The sequence below is a fragment of the Doryrhamphus excisus genome, chromosome 11 (genome assembly GCF_030265055.1).
Source record: "Doryrhamphus excisus isolate RoL2022-K1 chromosome 11, RoL_Dexc_1.0, whole genome shotgun sequence".
Lineage (NCBI taxonomy): Eukaryota > Metazoa > Chordata > Actinopteri > Syngnathiformes > Syngnathidae > Doryrhamphus > Doryrhamphus excisus.
The window spans coordinates 12160942-12175458 of record NC_080476.1 but is presented as its reverse complement, the minus strand read 5'-3'; the positions used below and the strand labels follow the sequence as shown (position 1 = coordinate 12175458).

At 41.2% G+C, this 14517-nt stretch overlaps 2 protein-coding genes across 12 annotated transcripts in view; one reads left to right on the top strand and one right to left on the bottom strand.

Moving 5' to 3' along the window:
* LOC131138124 (uncharacterized) overlaps positions 1-14517 on the top strand; it is a 141042-nt gene that overhangs the window by 35953 nt on the left and 90572 nt on the right. Inside the window, exons 4-5 of one of the 9 annotated variants that reach the window (XR_009132044.1) lie at positions 1071-1204; positions 1274-1515. The exons of 7 other annotated variants lie outside the window; for them this stretch is intronic. The gene's annotated coding sequence lies outside the window, so the exon portion shown is untranslated. Of the gene's footprint in view, positions 1-1070; positions 1516-14517 lie in introns of those variants that run through there. One more of the 9 variants, XR_009132041.1, reaches the window with a different exon arrangement.
* Positions 8654-14517, bottom strand: part of sgcd (sarcoglycan, delta (dystrophin-associated glycoprotein)) — a 153702-nt gene continuing 147838 nt past the window's right edge. For 2 of the 3 annotated variants that reach the window (XM_058086773.1, XM_058086771.1), the window contains exon 8: positions 8654-12161. In XM_058086773.1, coding sequence (XP_057942756.1) covers positions 11973-12161 — 189 coding nt within the window. In that variant the 3' untranslated portion in view covers positions 8654-11972. The remainder of the gene's footprint in view (positions 12162-14517) is intronic. The other variant, XM_058086772.1, reaches the window with a different exon arrangement.

Sequence of the window (14517 nt, the reverse complement as noted above, 5' to 3'; positions counted from 1 at the left end):
ACACCCAAATTTCCACAAGAATTTCCACTAGAATGTTTTCGATTATTAAAAAAACAGTTTATGACATTCTAAATGCAGGTTTTAACACGATTAGAGCCCCTTATGCATCCTATGCTTAAAAACGTCTTTCAAACGGAGTGGGGAAGGAGGACAAAAAAGCCAGAAACTTACCACTTCCACATGAAATGGGAGGATTTTTTTTTTCACTCAATCTCCATAGAGCAGGGGTCTCAAACATGCGGCCCGCGTGTTTGAGACCCCTGCCATAGAGTGTGAAAGTACATCATAACTCATAACATTACTGATGCCTACTGACCACAATACTACATATAACTTGTCTTTCAATATTTCTTGACTACTAATAGGCATTAATCAACCACAAAACAGCAGTCATTTATTCATATTTAAGATCGGCATTCACAAACGCAAAGTGCCTCTGCTTTTGTTTCCTTCTGCTCATTTTCCTCACCTTTCCAGCGTCCTTGTGTGTGTGTGTGTGTAACTCCTCCTCCTTCTTTGTTCAGTGTTGACACACACGCATTTTGACCAAATGAAAATACACAAGGACAAACTGGCACACACACAGACACCTTTCAGCTGCCATCTGTGTGTTCCGCAGCAGCAAAGAAGCTGACAGCGCCTGGTTACTCCACTCAACACTTCCATATCCGTCACGCTCTCCCCTTTTTGGGCTCACTACACCATCATGGCATTTTTTTTTTTAGGCCGTTATGTCATCATGTTTACCTTTATGCCTTCCTGAACTGCGATCAGTGTCAGGAAGACTTCTGGTCAAATGTGTTAAAGGCCTGAGGGTGGCATGCAACACATTATCACTTTGCTAGCTCAGCATGCAACACTATGCTACATAACGATGCACGTGATTCTCTTTTAGAAGCACATCCTCTCTTAATTTGTCAAATTTATTTATTTTCACACCCTCGAATCAGTTAACTGCATGACCTCAGGACAGAAGGCTTCACACAGACACAGAATGACTCTCGTGGCGGACACTCATGGCTCTACTTAGAACTAATGGAGTCTTAACTTCCTGTCCATGCATGTTGCAGTGTCAACACCCACTCCCGCCGCCCCTCATCTCCAATTCCGGCATTCCTCTAAGGTGACGTCTGGCACAGTTACGTAACAACATCCATCGCCCCTCTAAGAGGCCGTACGAGCGCACGCTCCCGGCTCCTGACAGGTGAACTCCCCGGACGCCCGTTTGCCTCCACCGGCAGCCATTAATCCTACGCTTTGCTCGTTAAAACAGAAAGGTATGGAAGCTATTATAAGGAGGAACTGGAAAAGGAGGGAGTGCAAAACAATAAGCAGAAACATGAAGTGAAACAACACCATAGAGGGCAAAAGTATTGGGACACGTGTCTTCCATACAAATGACCAAGTATACTAATAAACTCATTCATATTTTTGGCTCCATGCAGCACACAGTGGCATCTTTTCTTTGAACTCCACCACATACATCAGCTCTACAGATGCCACGTGTGCGGTCCAAGCACGAGGTGTCTATTTGCGTCGCAGCATTTCCCGTAAAAAGTCGATGTGACAAAAAGCGGAATAACAAGCACCCAATGAAGACGATCACTTCCTGCCGTGTTTACTTTGTTCAAACTAATCTCCAAAAGCTAAAAAAAACCCCAAAACAATCTTTTAGAGTCTCTTCCTCTGAACGCTCGCCTTCATTCACGCTGGAGACAACTCCAAAAGCAACGCACAGTGCCATACCTAATTTAATGAGTCGCTGGAATATGGCTCGTTACACACGGAGGATGCAGGATTGCTGTTGCTTCCTGTGATGACATGCATCAGTGTGGGAAAGCAGGAAGTCATCTTTATTTTCGTCACACAATAAAAGCTAATTCTGTTTGTGAGACGTTTGTCAGCATACTTACCGTGCGTTTTTTTCCAAAGGATACAATTTCTTCATGCTGACTTTGTTCTGTGTATTTATTTCGCCACACACAAATCTACAAAGGCCTATCAGAACCACACTGAACAGTAGAAGAATTACAACAATACCATTTTACAAGGAAATGATGTATTATAAAAGTAATGGCTATGTCTTACATAAAGCTATGTTACGAAAACACAGTCACATGCCTACCAGAAAATCGTAATTGTACGAATAAAGTCAGACAGACCATAAAAGAAGATGTAATTTTGCGAGAAATAAGTCATAACTTTACAGGAAAAAAAAAATCGCAATATTACAATTAAAAAAAAAAATAAATAATTTCATGAGCTCAAAGTCGTAATTTTCAGAGAAAATGTTTTCAGCCAATAAAATTGTAACGTTATGGGGGAAAGTCGATATTTCATGTGTGCAAAGTCGAGATTTGATGAGTAAACGTGAGAATAAATAACTTTACCAGAATAAAGGCGTCATGTGACAAGAATTAAGAATTAGAATTAGGTCGATGGTCACTTGGAGAGAATAATGTAATATGTTTTTTAAAAAAAAACATCGTAATGCGGACAGCAAAAAAACAATAGAAGAACATTATTTCAATTTCCTCGAGAAATCATAATATTACGTTTGATTGTGTGTAGGCTTGGCTCATATGGACCTTAGCATATAGTACAATATTTTGGAGATGTATATATAAAACGATATATAAAATTTAAATCCATGTTGCTACAAAATTTTCAACAAACGGTAATGCCTGTGCTTGTGATTAAGGAAGATGTAGTCACCCATGCAATTCTAAATGTAGATATTTTGCATGACACTCAAATGGTGCTTTTATTTTGGAAGGCCGCTAGTATGTCCTCTGTGTGTTGAGAACATCTGTACAAGAACAATCGTGCTTCTCGTCTTCATTCACAACCTGTGAAACTGTAAAAATATACTCATCTAGCCCGTAACCACACGAGCGTGCTAAACTCTGCTAGCTTGCATTGACTCTCCGAGGTGCCGCCAACCTTCGCCGGTGTTTATCACCATGACAGCAAGTCCGCCATGGCACAAAACTTGGCTCGTTTCCGTTTATATCATTTCTAGTTAGTACTTAGTTTGTTTATTTTGTAAGAAGATTAAGAAGACGCTACATATTACACACTGCTTGGCAGTTACACAACTTTTGGCTTCACTTTTGTGTTCGTCTGCGTCCAAACCGATGAATAAAACATGAAGTTGTGATTGAGCTGAAGATGAAATCGTGGAAGTTCTTCTTCCCAGCTTGTGTGAGTCACAAATGAAATGTATCAAACCGCCAAAGAATCAACGGCTGCATGCTGGGAATAGAGGATCTTTGATGCAACGGCCTTAAAAGTAAAACTGCAGAAATTGCTCGTCCCATGACTTTGACATTGCCGCACAGATGGCGAAGGCGAGTTCGCCGCTGGAGGAGGAAGATCAATGCTGCTTAATAAGCGATGAAAACGCCGCTGCGGGGGGAACGGGAGTGGGGGGGGAAATTGCTCTTCCTCTCCCATCCTTGGCCACAGGCTCTTCCTCACTTATTTAAGACAATGAAATTTCTCAATTAGGCCGTCCACAGCTGATTATTAATCCGCCGGCGCCGTGTGAGTCAGCAGCTGCTTATTAGAGCGATTTTTCTTCCGCTCAGCATCTTCTTCTACGACCTCATCTCAACAATAAACACATAACATTTAGTTGGATTCTGTCAAAAATGATTTAATCTCAAGTCAATTCCATCTCCTTGTTATTTTGGAGTCAGTCATCTTCAAATGCGTCACGTTTTAGGGAGTTTTAACTTCCCCACCCCTGGGGGGTTTGCGTCGTGCTTCAGTGCCAAAAGCCAGATTTTATTTTGACTAAAGTGTATCCTCCAAAGGTCGCGTGAGTTTGCCAGTTTTGTTGTGCCGTTCATCCTAACAAGCACGCACTCTGACTGGTGTCAAACTGAGGTTCTAAACACCTCGCAGGCCTAAACGCAATCTTTAATGAGGAGAGAAAATCAACACAGTCTCATTCTTTCTTGTGTCTGCGGCTAACAAGACAAGAGACGGCTAGACGAAGGAACTGACACCGAGTCAGTTCACTTTTTATACATTAGTTTTACTTTTTACTATAACTTCAGTCATTTTTTAACGCGTATTCTCGCGAGGGTCGCAGGGGGATGCTGGAATCTATCCCAGCTGTCTTCGGGCGAGAGGCGGGGTACACCCTGGACTGGTCGCCAGCCAATCACAGGGCACATATAGCCCCGTGGGGCGTCACTAGGTTCTGAGGACAAAGGGGGGCTTCACCCCTGAGATACACAGGATATGAATGAATGTAGTAGACATTCAAAAAAATATATATAAAAATAAAAATATCCGGGCGGCACGATGGACAAGTGGTTAGCGCTTAGACCTCACAGCTAGGAGACCAGGATTCAATCCCACCCTCGGCCATCTCTGTGTGGAGTTTGCATGTTCTCCCCGTGCATGCGTGGGTTTTCTCCGGGTACTCCGGTTTCCTCCCACATTCCAAAAACATGCTAGGTTAATTAGCGACTCCAAATTGTCCATAGGTATGAATGTGAGTGTGAATGGTTGTTTGTCTCTATGTGCCCAGTGATTGGCTGGCCACCAGTCCAGGGTGTACCCCGCCTCTCGCCCGAAGACAGCTGGGATAGGCTCCAGCACCCCGCGACCCTCGTGAGGAAAAGCGGTAGAAAATGAATGAATGAATATTATTAATTAACATATTATTATTACTGTCATCATTATTATTCTTCAGATTATTGTACTACTACTAGTCGTAGTAGGCTAGTATTAGCCTGCTTATTGGCTTGCTTATTATCCTGCTTTTGCTCTATTATATGAAATGTGTCATATTTTTTTTTGTAAAAAAAATACAAAAAACAATTAAAAATCAATAAAAAATATCAAATTATTTATCAAGTAAATATCAAATATTATTCATTCATTCATTCATTCATTCATTTTCCACCGGTTTTTCCTCACGAGGCTCGCGGGGGTGCTGGAGCCTATCCCAGCTATCTTCCGGTGAGAGGTGGGGTACACCCTGGACTGGTGGCCAGCCAATCACAGGGCACATATAGACAAACAACCATTCACACTCACATTCATTTGGAGTGGCCAATTAACCTAGCATGTTTTTGGAATGTGGGAGGAAACCGGAGTACCCGGAAAAAAACCCACGCATGCACTGGGAGAACATGCAAACTCCACACAGATATTTGATTTCCATGCAGTTTTAGGTTAGATTCCCCCTTAGCAACCTTTATATCACCAGTTTGTGTTCTACTTGTGAGGGGAACCATAATAGTATGGAAGGCAGCAAATATGCCAAGCAGCATCATCAGCATCATCAGCGGAGTAAACGCTGACATTGCGCTGATTATGAATTATATGCATGAGCAGCTTCGTCCTGGATTCTGTCATCACTGGCGATATGAAACACATTTATCATCTCAGCTTATATTGTGAGCGAGTGTGCAAAAAAATGTTGCCGTCTTTTCTATTGCGTGTGTACCAGCTCCTTTTGGGTACTTGTTTGATATTGCACTGAGACACAGATATCTGTCTTTTAATTAGGGTTGGCTAATTGAGATGTCAAGAGCAGCCTCTACAGTGATTCATTCGGGCGGCTGTGCAAGTGTAAAAAGAAGTTAACCACCGCTAAAACATAATAAAAATACAATACAGATGACATCATAGTTGGGATGCTTTGAATGACCCTAAAACCTCCAAACTGTATACTCACCATTACCTTTGTACTGAGAATCGAAATCGGTTGATATCAGTATCTGATTTTTCCCTGATCGTGAAAACCAATCATTCATTAATTTTCTCGGGTCGTGGGGGTGCTGGAGCCTATCCCAGGCGCGGGGTACACCCTGGACTGGTCGCCAGCCAGCCAATCACAGGGCACATATAGACAAACAACCATTCACACTCACATTCATACCTATGGACAATTTGGAGTCGCTAATTAACCTAGCATGTTTTTGGAATGTGGGAGGAAACCGGAGTACCCGGAGAAAACCCACGCATGCACGGGGAGAACATGCAAACTCCACAGAGATGGTGGAATTGAACTCAGGTCTCCTAGCTGTGAGGCATGTGTGCTAACCACTTCCACACCGTGCAGCCTCATGAAAACCAATATTTAAAAAATACTGTATAGAACACATATATGTTCATTCCTCCATATGAGATATGTCATGTTACATATTTCGGTATCGGCGGATATCAGTACCGGAAATTGAGAGTTGAACAATATCGGTTTTCGACAAAAAAACCCCCAAAAACATCAGACATCCCTATTTAGGAGTGTAAAAAGTAAAAAAAAAATATATTGTACTAAGCAGCCAGGACAGGTTTTCCCTTGTGGCAAAAAGCTAGATTTATGATTCTATGGTCGTCATCATCTTTTTCACTGGTATGTGTACAAAAAAAGCAAGCACATAAAGATCTTTGTCCCACACGGCAAAAAGCATCCATGTTAATCTGATTACGTCACCGAAGGAGCGTCTTCACCGTTTTTCCGCCTTTGCATCGCTCATTTAACATCCAAGATTAACGCAGATGTGATTATTCATCGTAGGTGGACGTGTTTTCAATCAGATTTTTACAGAGGATTACAGAGGAGGCGCTAAATGATTTCATAGAGTTCCAAACACAAAACAGCACACAAAGATCCTCTATGACAGGAGCATCCACACCAGTCCTCATGTCATGGCCGCTAGTTTTAAAATAGCTTTTATTGTCGGGAGTGAATGAGGTTTGAACTATGACAAAGCAACACAAATACTTTGCTTTTCACTTTCCAATGGCGAGTAACAATCAGTAAGAGTTACTCACCTGGATGGAATCCATACCATGAAGTCACATTGTTCGTGCACTGAAACGAAAATGACTGCACACAGTTTTGAACGCCATTTTTTTAAATTTTTTTTTATTTTGGCACCATTGGAAAAACTCCATGAATGACAATTGAAGAAAAAAGTTCAATGGCAGAAAGAAGACAGGAAAGGCGCATTCACGGGGCTGCAAGAGACACCATGTTTTTTTTTTTACTTAATATCCATGCAACTGTATGTCAAGTTAAACACGTGGACAATATTAGCTGGAGCTACCAGGGTGCTAATGTGATTTAAAGGAAAACCGCCCTTTTTTTGGAATTTTCTCCATCATCCACAATCCTCACATGGGACATGAGCACACGTCTTTGTCTTTTCTGTGCATTCTAAAGATATAAGAACAGCTTAAAAGTATACTATTCAACCTACTAAACCTTGTAGTAACAGGCACGTTCATGGTAACATGGAATACTTACAGTATTTTACCATTACTATTGTCATTTAACTTTCCTACTGGTCGCATTGATTTCCCATTGAAAAGAGCGCTGCACCTATTGTTAACTTTTCCAAGCTCAAAGAAACCCACAGCGTGTGGAGTGGTAAGGTGTCACTATGCCAGTAGCATAGTTCTTTGGTGTAAATGTTAACTCATTCGATCCCAAAGACGGACTTTTGCCGTTTTTTTCAACCCGACCGCTCGCTCTCAAAAACTTTATTTATAACTTTATTTTTAACTTTATTTATACATCATTTATGGGTTTTTTTTTTTGCACACACAGAGGTGATGATGTAACTCCACAATAGAAGAGAGCATGTGTGATGCAGTTTTAAGTCTTTTTTTTAATACATTTTATAAGTCTTTTTGTAAGAACTCGGCCTGCATTCTCTCCCATTGAAATACATGTAGCACAGCAACCAGGACGTGAAAAGTCAACTCGCTGTGTTTCGCGCATGGAAGGAAAATTTCAATGCATGCACACGCAGAGTAAATATTTGGGAAAAAAAACATAATCACCGTTTTTTTGTGTTGTTTATGTTGTGGCATCATTGTTTACACATCTTTTTTAAATTTATATGACTAAATTTGCGTCAAAGTGAATGTTTTGTCTTAGTCTTTTTATTTGTTGGGAACTGATATTTTCCTGAAACTTACCTATATTCTACTGCTGATGACTAAAGGATGGAAAAAGGTTTCTAATTCTAATCTTTCTTTTGGTGTACAGCACAATAAGACAATATTCTGTGTGCCTTCAGTCAAAATAATATAAAATGACAGTACAGTACAGAGAGGAATGACTTTTGATAAATATCGTGGATTGAATGAGTTAACAATAATAATAATAACAAAAATGTCACTGTAGTGTGGTTAATATTAATATTAATATGCAGCTCACATAATGTAAATGGAGGCTGCTGCTGCTTTATAGGTGGAATAGTTGCGTCTTTAAAAAAAAATGTTTTCATACCTTCAGAACCCACAGAAAAGAGGTGCGTTGATGTCTGCCTTTCATAGAAATGAAACATGAAGCATTAATATTCTTTGTTTTGGCATAAATTATTCTTAAATAATAACAATAACAAACATGGTGATTAGAATAGGACCCTTGCACCATCTGGGTCTTTGTGCTTGGGTCCTAATAAATGACATTTATGAATGAAAAGTCTCTTGACAACCCCGTATGTCACTTTGTCTGTATTTTTTTTGCTCGTCACACAACCAGCAGAAAGGAAACGCCAAGCTCATATTAGCATACACTTTAACACTCAGCACACTTTGATAACGAATGAATGCAAAGACCTTATCTTACCTTAGCATGATGTTGCTTCAGATTCACTTTGCTGCACGTTTTGTTGCATTTTTATTTTTACATCTCATGACTTGGTTTGCTTAAAGAATAAAAAACACTGGAGATGTGACATTTATTTAAGTGGGTGTGCTGCTGTTATTTAGGACCTACTACATAAATATAACAGGTGGGCTTTGCTGTTTTTTAAGGACACAATTTCAAAAACACTCCTCTACAGCAGTGGTTCTCAATTGGTAGGTTCCAAGTCCCTGCCCGCGCAATTTATTTATTTTTCTGAAAGGAATTTTTCATGCAGACGGTTGTTACCTATTAATCGTCCTCTCTGGAAGAAGATATTGCGATATTACGGTGAGAGGAAAAGTTCAGCTTGCTTTAAGGAAGTGCTCTTTTATTTGCATCAATCAGCCAGCAATTACTCTCTGCCAACACAGCACAAACGGACAGGAGGTTATCAACACAAAACGCTTTGTAGCGCTCGCGGTGAGAACAAAACCGACGCAAGTCAACACGAAAGGAACACACGAAGCAATTGCACCACACAGACTGTGCAGGGATCCAAATAACACTTACACACACTGACATACATGCAAAACTATACAAACCGCAAGGCATGCTGGGTAACCTCTACATTTCCCCCACGCGCTACACAGCACACAGCAGCACACATGTTGCACAACCTCAACTTCAAACTGCCCTATCTTTTTATGAAGACGTGAGTTGAAAAATATCCAGATTTTGGGTTACTTATGTGATTGTGGGGGGGGGATGTCTTACCGCCAGTTAAACAAACCAGTTCAGAACCACTGCTCTATAGTATATGACTGGACTGTATTTTTAAAAGGAAAACTGCACAAAAAAAAAAGCCACAATCCTTATGCGAGACATGTATCTCCCTTTTCTGTGCATTCTAAGGAGAGCTAGCATAAGGCAGCTAATGCACTTAATGGGAAGCACATATAAAGCCCTCTAAAAAAAAAAAAAAAACCACCAACCATGTTCCATTAACATAACATGACCTACATAATAACCACACTACGGCAACATTGTTGTTGTAAGAGCTGACAACAAAGAACTACTTTTCTAGCTACTGTAGTGTGTGCTGGAAGATACAGACATACCATCAGTCAGCATCCCATTCATTCATTCTCTACCGCTTTTTCCTCATGAGGGTCGTGGGGGTGCTGGAGCCTATCCCAGCTGTCTTCGGGCGAGAGTACACGGGGTACACCCTGGACTGGTGGCCAGCCAATCACAGGGCACATACAGACAAACAACCATTCACACTTACATTCATACCTATGGACAATTTGGAGTCGCTAATTAACCTAGCATGTTTTTGGAATGTGGGAGGAAACCGGAGTACCCGGAGAAAACCCACGCATGCACGGGGAGAACATGCAAACTCCACACAGAGATGGCCGAGGGTGGAATTGAACCCTGGTCTCCTAGCTGTGAGACCACTCGACCACTCGACCGCCGTGCTGCCCCCCGTTGAGAGCTGACATTGTAAATGTAAATGTTTCGCGATGGTTTTATTTCGTCAATGAACCATTTAGCACTTATGCTACATGCTAATGCTATGGGAATGGCTATACTAGCTGGATCTGCTGAGCACCCAGCAAGGTTTCCGTCTTCCTGGAGGGTGTCAAAGTCAAAATTAGTGATTGCAAACGTTTGTTGCTATGGGCTTAGTGAAATCAAGCTTAAAATGAGCAAAATACTGCAGGTATTACATATTAGAGTTTTTACAGGTGTTTTAATTTAATTTAGAGCGCTTTGTAGGTGGAATAGGTGAATCCGTTTACATTGCATTATTGCAGTTTTTCTCTATACAGACAACAGAAATGTTCATGTCTCACATAAGGATTGTGACAGATGAAATCCCCCTCACCTAAAAGTACAGTTTTCCTTAAAGGATCTCGATTTGAGGTGCAGCGTTGTTCAATTCATGGAGACACAGCGTCTATTAGACGAAGTACTGCAAGCTAGCAGGCTTCAAATAAGTTTAGGTGACTTTTTTGGGTCCTATGTTGACATTTAATTAGTAGAACAAAAATGAAGAGGAGGTCTTTGCATTCAGACGGACAGGAAAAGGCAAACGGAACAAAGAAAAAGTGGAGGTCATGTCGATGCCAAAAGAAAGTGGAGGTGATGTGCTTCTTCTTCTTTTTGCCACAAGTGCGTCGACGTAAGGCACAAGGCACAGTTCCCCCCTCTTTCAAACAGAGTGGCTCTCGCATTTGCTTTTGTTTGAAAAATGTTCTTGTAGTTCTTCTTCACTTTCTTTGTTACAAAAATGGCTTCCCAGTGCAAGAAACAAGTAGGGTGACCACAGAGCAGGATGGACTTTATGTTGAATATGATAGGTAAAAAAATAATTTGCATTAAGGGATGCTGAAAAGTCAATTACATTTTTTTTTCTTTTTTTTCTGGAAATGGAGTTCAGCACTGGTAATTCCCCGGAACGTTCATTCATCTGCAAGATGAATTGAAATTCCTGAAAAACAATCAGCTATGAAACTGCAGTGAATATTTCAATAAAAAATATTCCCATTTTTTTTTTTGGTCAAAAATTCTCAAACTGTGGTAGGGTGGTGGTACGCAGGCTCCATCTAGTGGTACGCTGCAACATCAGATAATAGTTATATTAATTTGAGGTGTGGAATTTATTGGATTTTTAAGCCAGTCGACAAAAATAGCAAAAAAAAAAAGATCTTCTATATGACAGGAGAGCTCTGCTGTTTTTAAGAATCCACTACAAGTCAAAGATGAAAGCAAAAAAACAACAAACGCATTTCATAAGCCGATTAGCAGTGACGACAAACGAAACATTTGGGAGGTGGCACTTGGTGGAAAAGGTTTGAGAAGCATTTGACACGTAGCGGTCCTTGTTTGGGGGCCGTTCATGCCGTGGTAAATCCTTACAAAAAAAAGGCAAAAAGTGAAGATGAGTGGGCGTGGCCTGTTGCCATGGGTGATCACCCTAGTGGTTGTCTTGTCGTCTTGTGTTCACAATGAAGAAGTATGGCAGTTTGGATCGCGCCATTAAAATCGATACTCTGGAGCCCCGTTGATATTCCCAATAGAGCGGAGATAAGAGGCTCCTTTGGGATCGTTTAAAAAAAAAAAAAAAAAGTTAATCAGTTAATCTAGTGGATTGAATTAATACAACTGTTCTCCATGTAGAAAGTGACATAATACCACATAATAAATACAGTGTCCAGAGGTTTTTCCACTCTTTTTTTTTTGTTTTTTTTTTTTACAAAAATACGAGTCCGAGCGACTGTTCATGCTTCCATGTCTGTTGTGAATCAGTCTCAATTCGGGAATACCTGTGAGTGTTCCTGATTGGCTGGATGGTTCAGTCCTAGAGGCAGACGCTGTCGCTGATCTGGCAGGTGGACCCCGTCCCGGCCTGTGAGAGGTAAAGTCTCCCGTTGGGGCAAACGCAGACCTCGTAGACCATCTGCCTGGTGCCGGAGGACGAGGAGCTGCCGGATGAGGCTTTTCCCTCGGGCAGTTGCATCAGGCGAATCCTGCGAGCGTCCAGAGAGATCTAGAAGGGGAAAAGGGATCGTTTTAAGACAAGTGCTGGATGTTGTGCATGTAGCCTTTGACACGGTAGATGATTTATTTCTGTTTATTTATATTCCGAAAGGTTGTGGTTATGATTAATAACTGGCAGTGATTACAGTCTCAAATATCGCGGGTTACAAAAAAGGAATGAACTAATTATTATTCATTCATTCATTCATTTTCTACCGCTTTTTCCTCACAAGGGTCGCGGGGGGTGCTGGAGCCTATCCCAGCTGTCTTTGGGCGAGAGGCGGGGTACACCCTGGACTGGTGGCCAGCCAATGGCGTTATTAGATTGTTGTTATTAAACAATCTTAATTATTATTAGCAAAACAAATGGAAACACAAGTCATGTGTAGTATTTTCATCACTAGGCATCAGTAATGTTGCATTGATAGAATGGAAAAAGTTACCCTCCCATTATGTGTGGAAGTGGTACTTTTTTTTTTTTTGCTTTTTAGTTTGGCCTTCTTCCCCACTCCACTTTTTTAAGTTTAGAACAAATAAATTGGAGGCTAACTAGTTATCTCGGTAGCTCGGTAGCTTGCTATATGCTATTAGCGGTAGCCGTCACTGTGGTTATGTCCCCACAGTGATCCCGCAGCCTGCACATTAGCAATGTGTTGAAAACAAACAATAATAAGAGTGCAAATGTGACTATAGGGGTGTTAGTTGATGTCTACAGGGCTCTAATAATGGTAAAATCTGTTTTAAATAGGTTTTAATATGCTCCAACTATAAAAAATATTCAATTTATTAGTGTTTAACAGCAATTAAGAAGTGTTGAACTGTGAAAAGCTAAAAAAATAATGACATTCACGTCTTCTTTCCAAACTCTCGCCATCATCATCATCATCATCATCACCATCATCAATGTGGTAACCTCAGACAACCCTGTTGCTGAATCTCAACTCTCCACTCTTAATTGCTCTCCAAGCAAGTGTGCCGGCCTCCCCCACGCTTCATTTTTATTTTCCTCCACAGGACGTCTACCTCTCATTACTTTCTATTCGCTCGCATATAGACTCCACTCTGCAGGACTGCCCGGAAAGTGAAGTGACTCCATATTGAAACTCACATTTGCTACAATTTCTGGAAATCATTGTAATAGCAGCATACAGAAGCAATTTTAGTCATTTATAGCTTTTTTTCCGCTGTTTTTATTCAGGGAGCCAACTCCGAGTGGCAGCGAGGAGTAGCTTAGTAGCTACGGCCATTATAATCAGTCCGGTGCCAACGGTGGGGAATTGATTGTGGCTCCATTGATGCAATTGAGGCAAAATGAAGTGCACTACTTGGCTGCAAATAGTTGTGGTCGGTTATAGGATGTAGGAACCTTAGCACTTTGGGTGTCCAAAGTGCGGTGCGGGGGCTATTTGTGGCTTGCAGCTTATTTTATTATAGAAATAAAATTAGCATGAACTGGCATACTTTATCCACCCTCGGCCATCTCTGTGTGGAGTTTGCATGTTTTCCCCGTGCATGCGTGGGTTTTCTCTTAAAATTACTTAAAATATTAATTTGGCTGTATTTTGATTTCTATTAGTTTACCTATTTTTATTACATTTTTTAAATATGAAAAATAATTTTATTACTGGGCTACATGGCGGTCGAGTGCTTGGTGCGCAGGCCTCACAGCTAGGAGACCCGAGTTCAAATCCACTCTTGGGCCATCTCTGTGTGGAGTTTGCATGTTCTCCCCGTGCATGCGTGGGTTTTCTCCGGGTACTCCGGTTTCCTCCCACATTCCAAAAACATGCTAGGTTAATTGGCGACTCCAAATTGTCCATAGGTATGAATGTGAGTGTGAATGGTTGTTTGTCTATATGTGCCCTGTGATTGGCTGGCGACCAGTCCAGGGTGTGCCCAGCTGGGATAGGCTCCAGCACCCCCGCGGTAGAAAATGAATGAATGAATGAATGGCATACTTTATAACGTATCATTTTAAAAAGCTTCAAAAAAACTGAATCAACAATCCAAATCTTCCCCTAACATTCTTTGACAAACTTTCCGCGACTCGTATTTCCCCTCCGCCCTCTGTCCTCTTTCTGTCTTTTAACGTCGCTTTATTTACATTTTCCCTTCTTGCTCATCCTCTCCTTCCCACCACCCATTGGCCGATTCGTTCCGCACATCACATCACTCTTCCTCATCCTCCTCCTCCTCCTCGCGTTCATCATCACGCTCGGCTGCGCTGATAAAAGGATTTCCCTTCTTGGCTTGCACCAGTAGTGTCATGTCAGATCTGTTCACATCAGCCCGCCGGGATTAAAGCAAAGGGAAGAAAGCGTTTAAAAAGTTTCTCACAAATAATAATAATATTGATAATAATATGT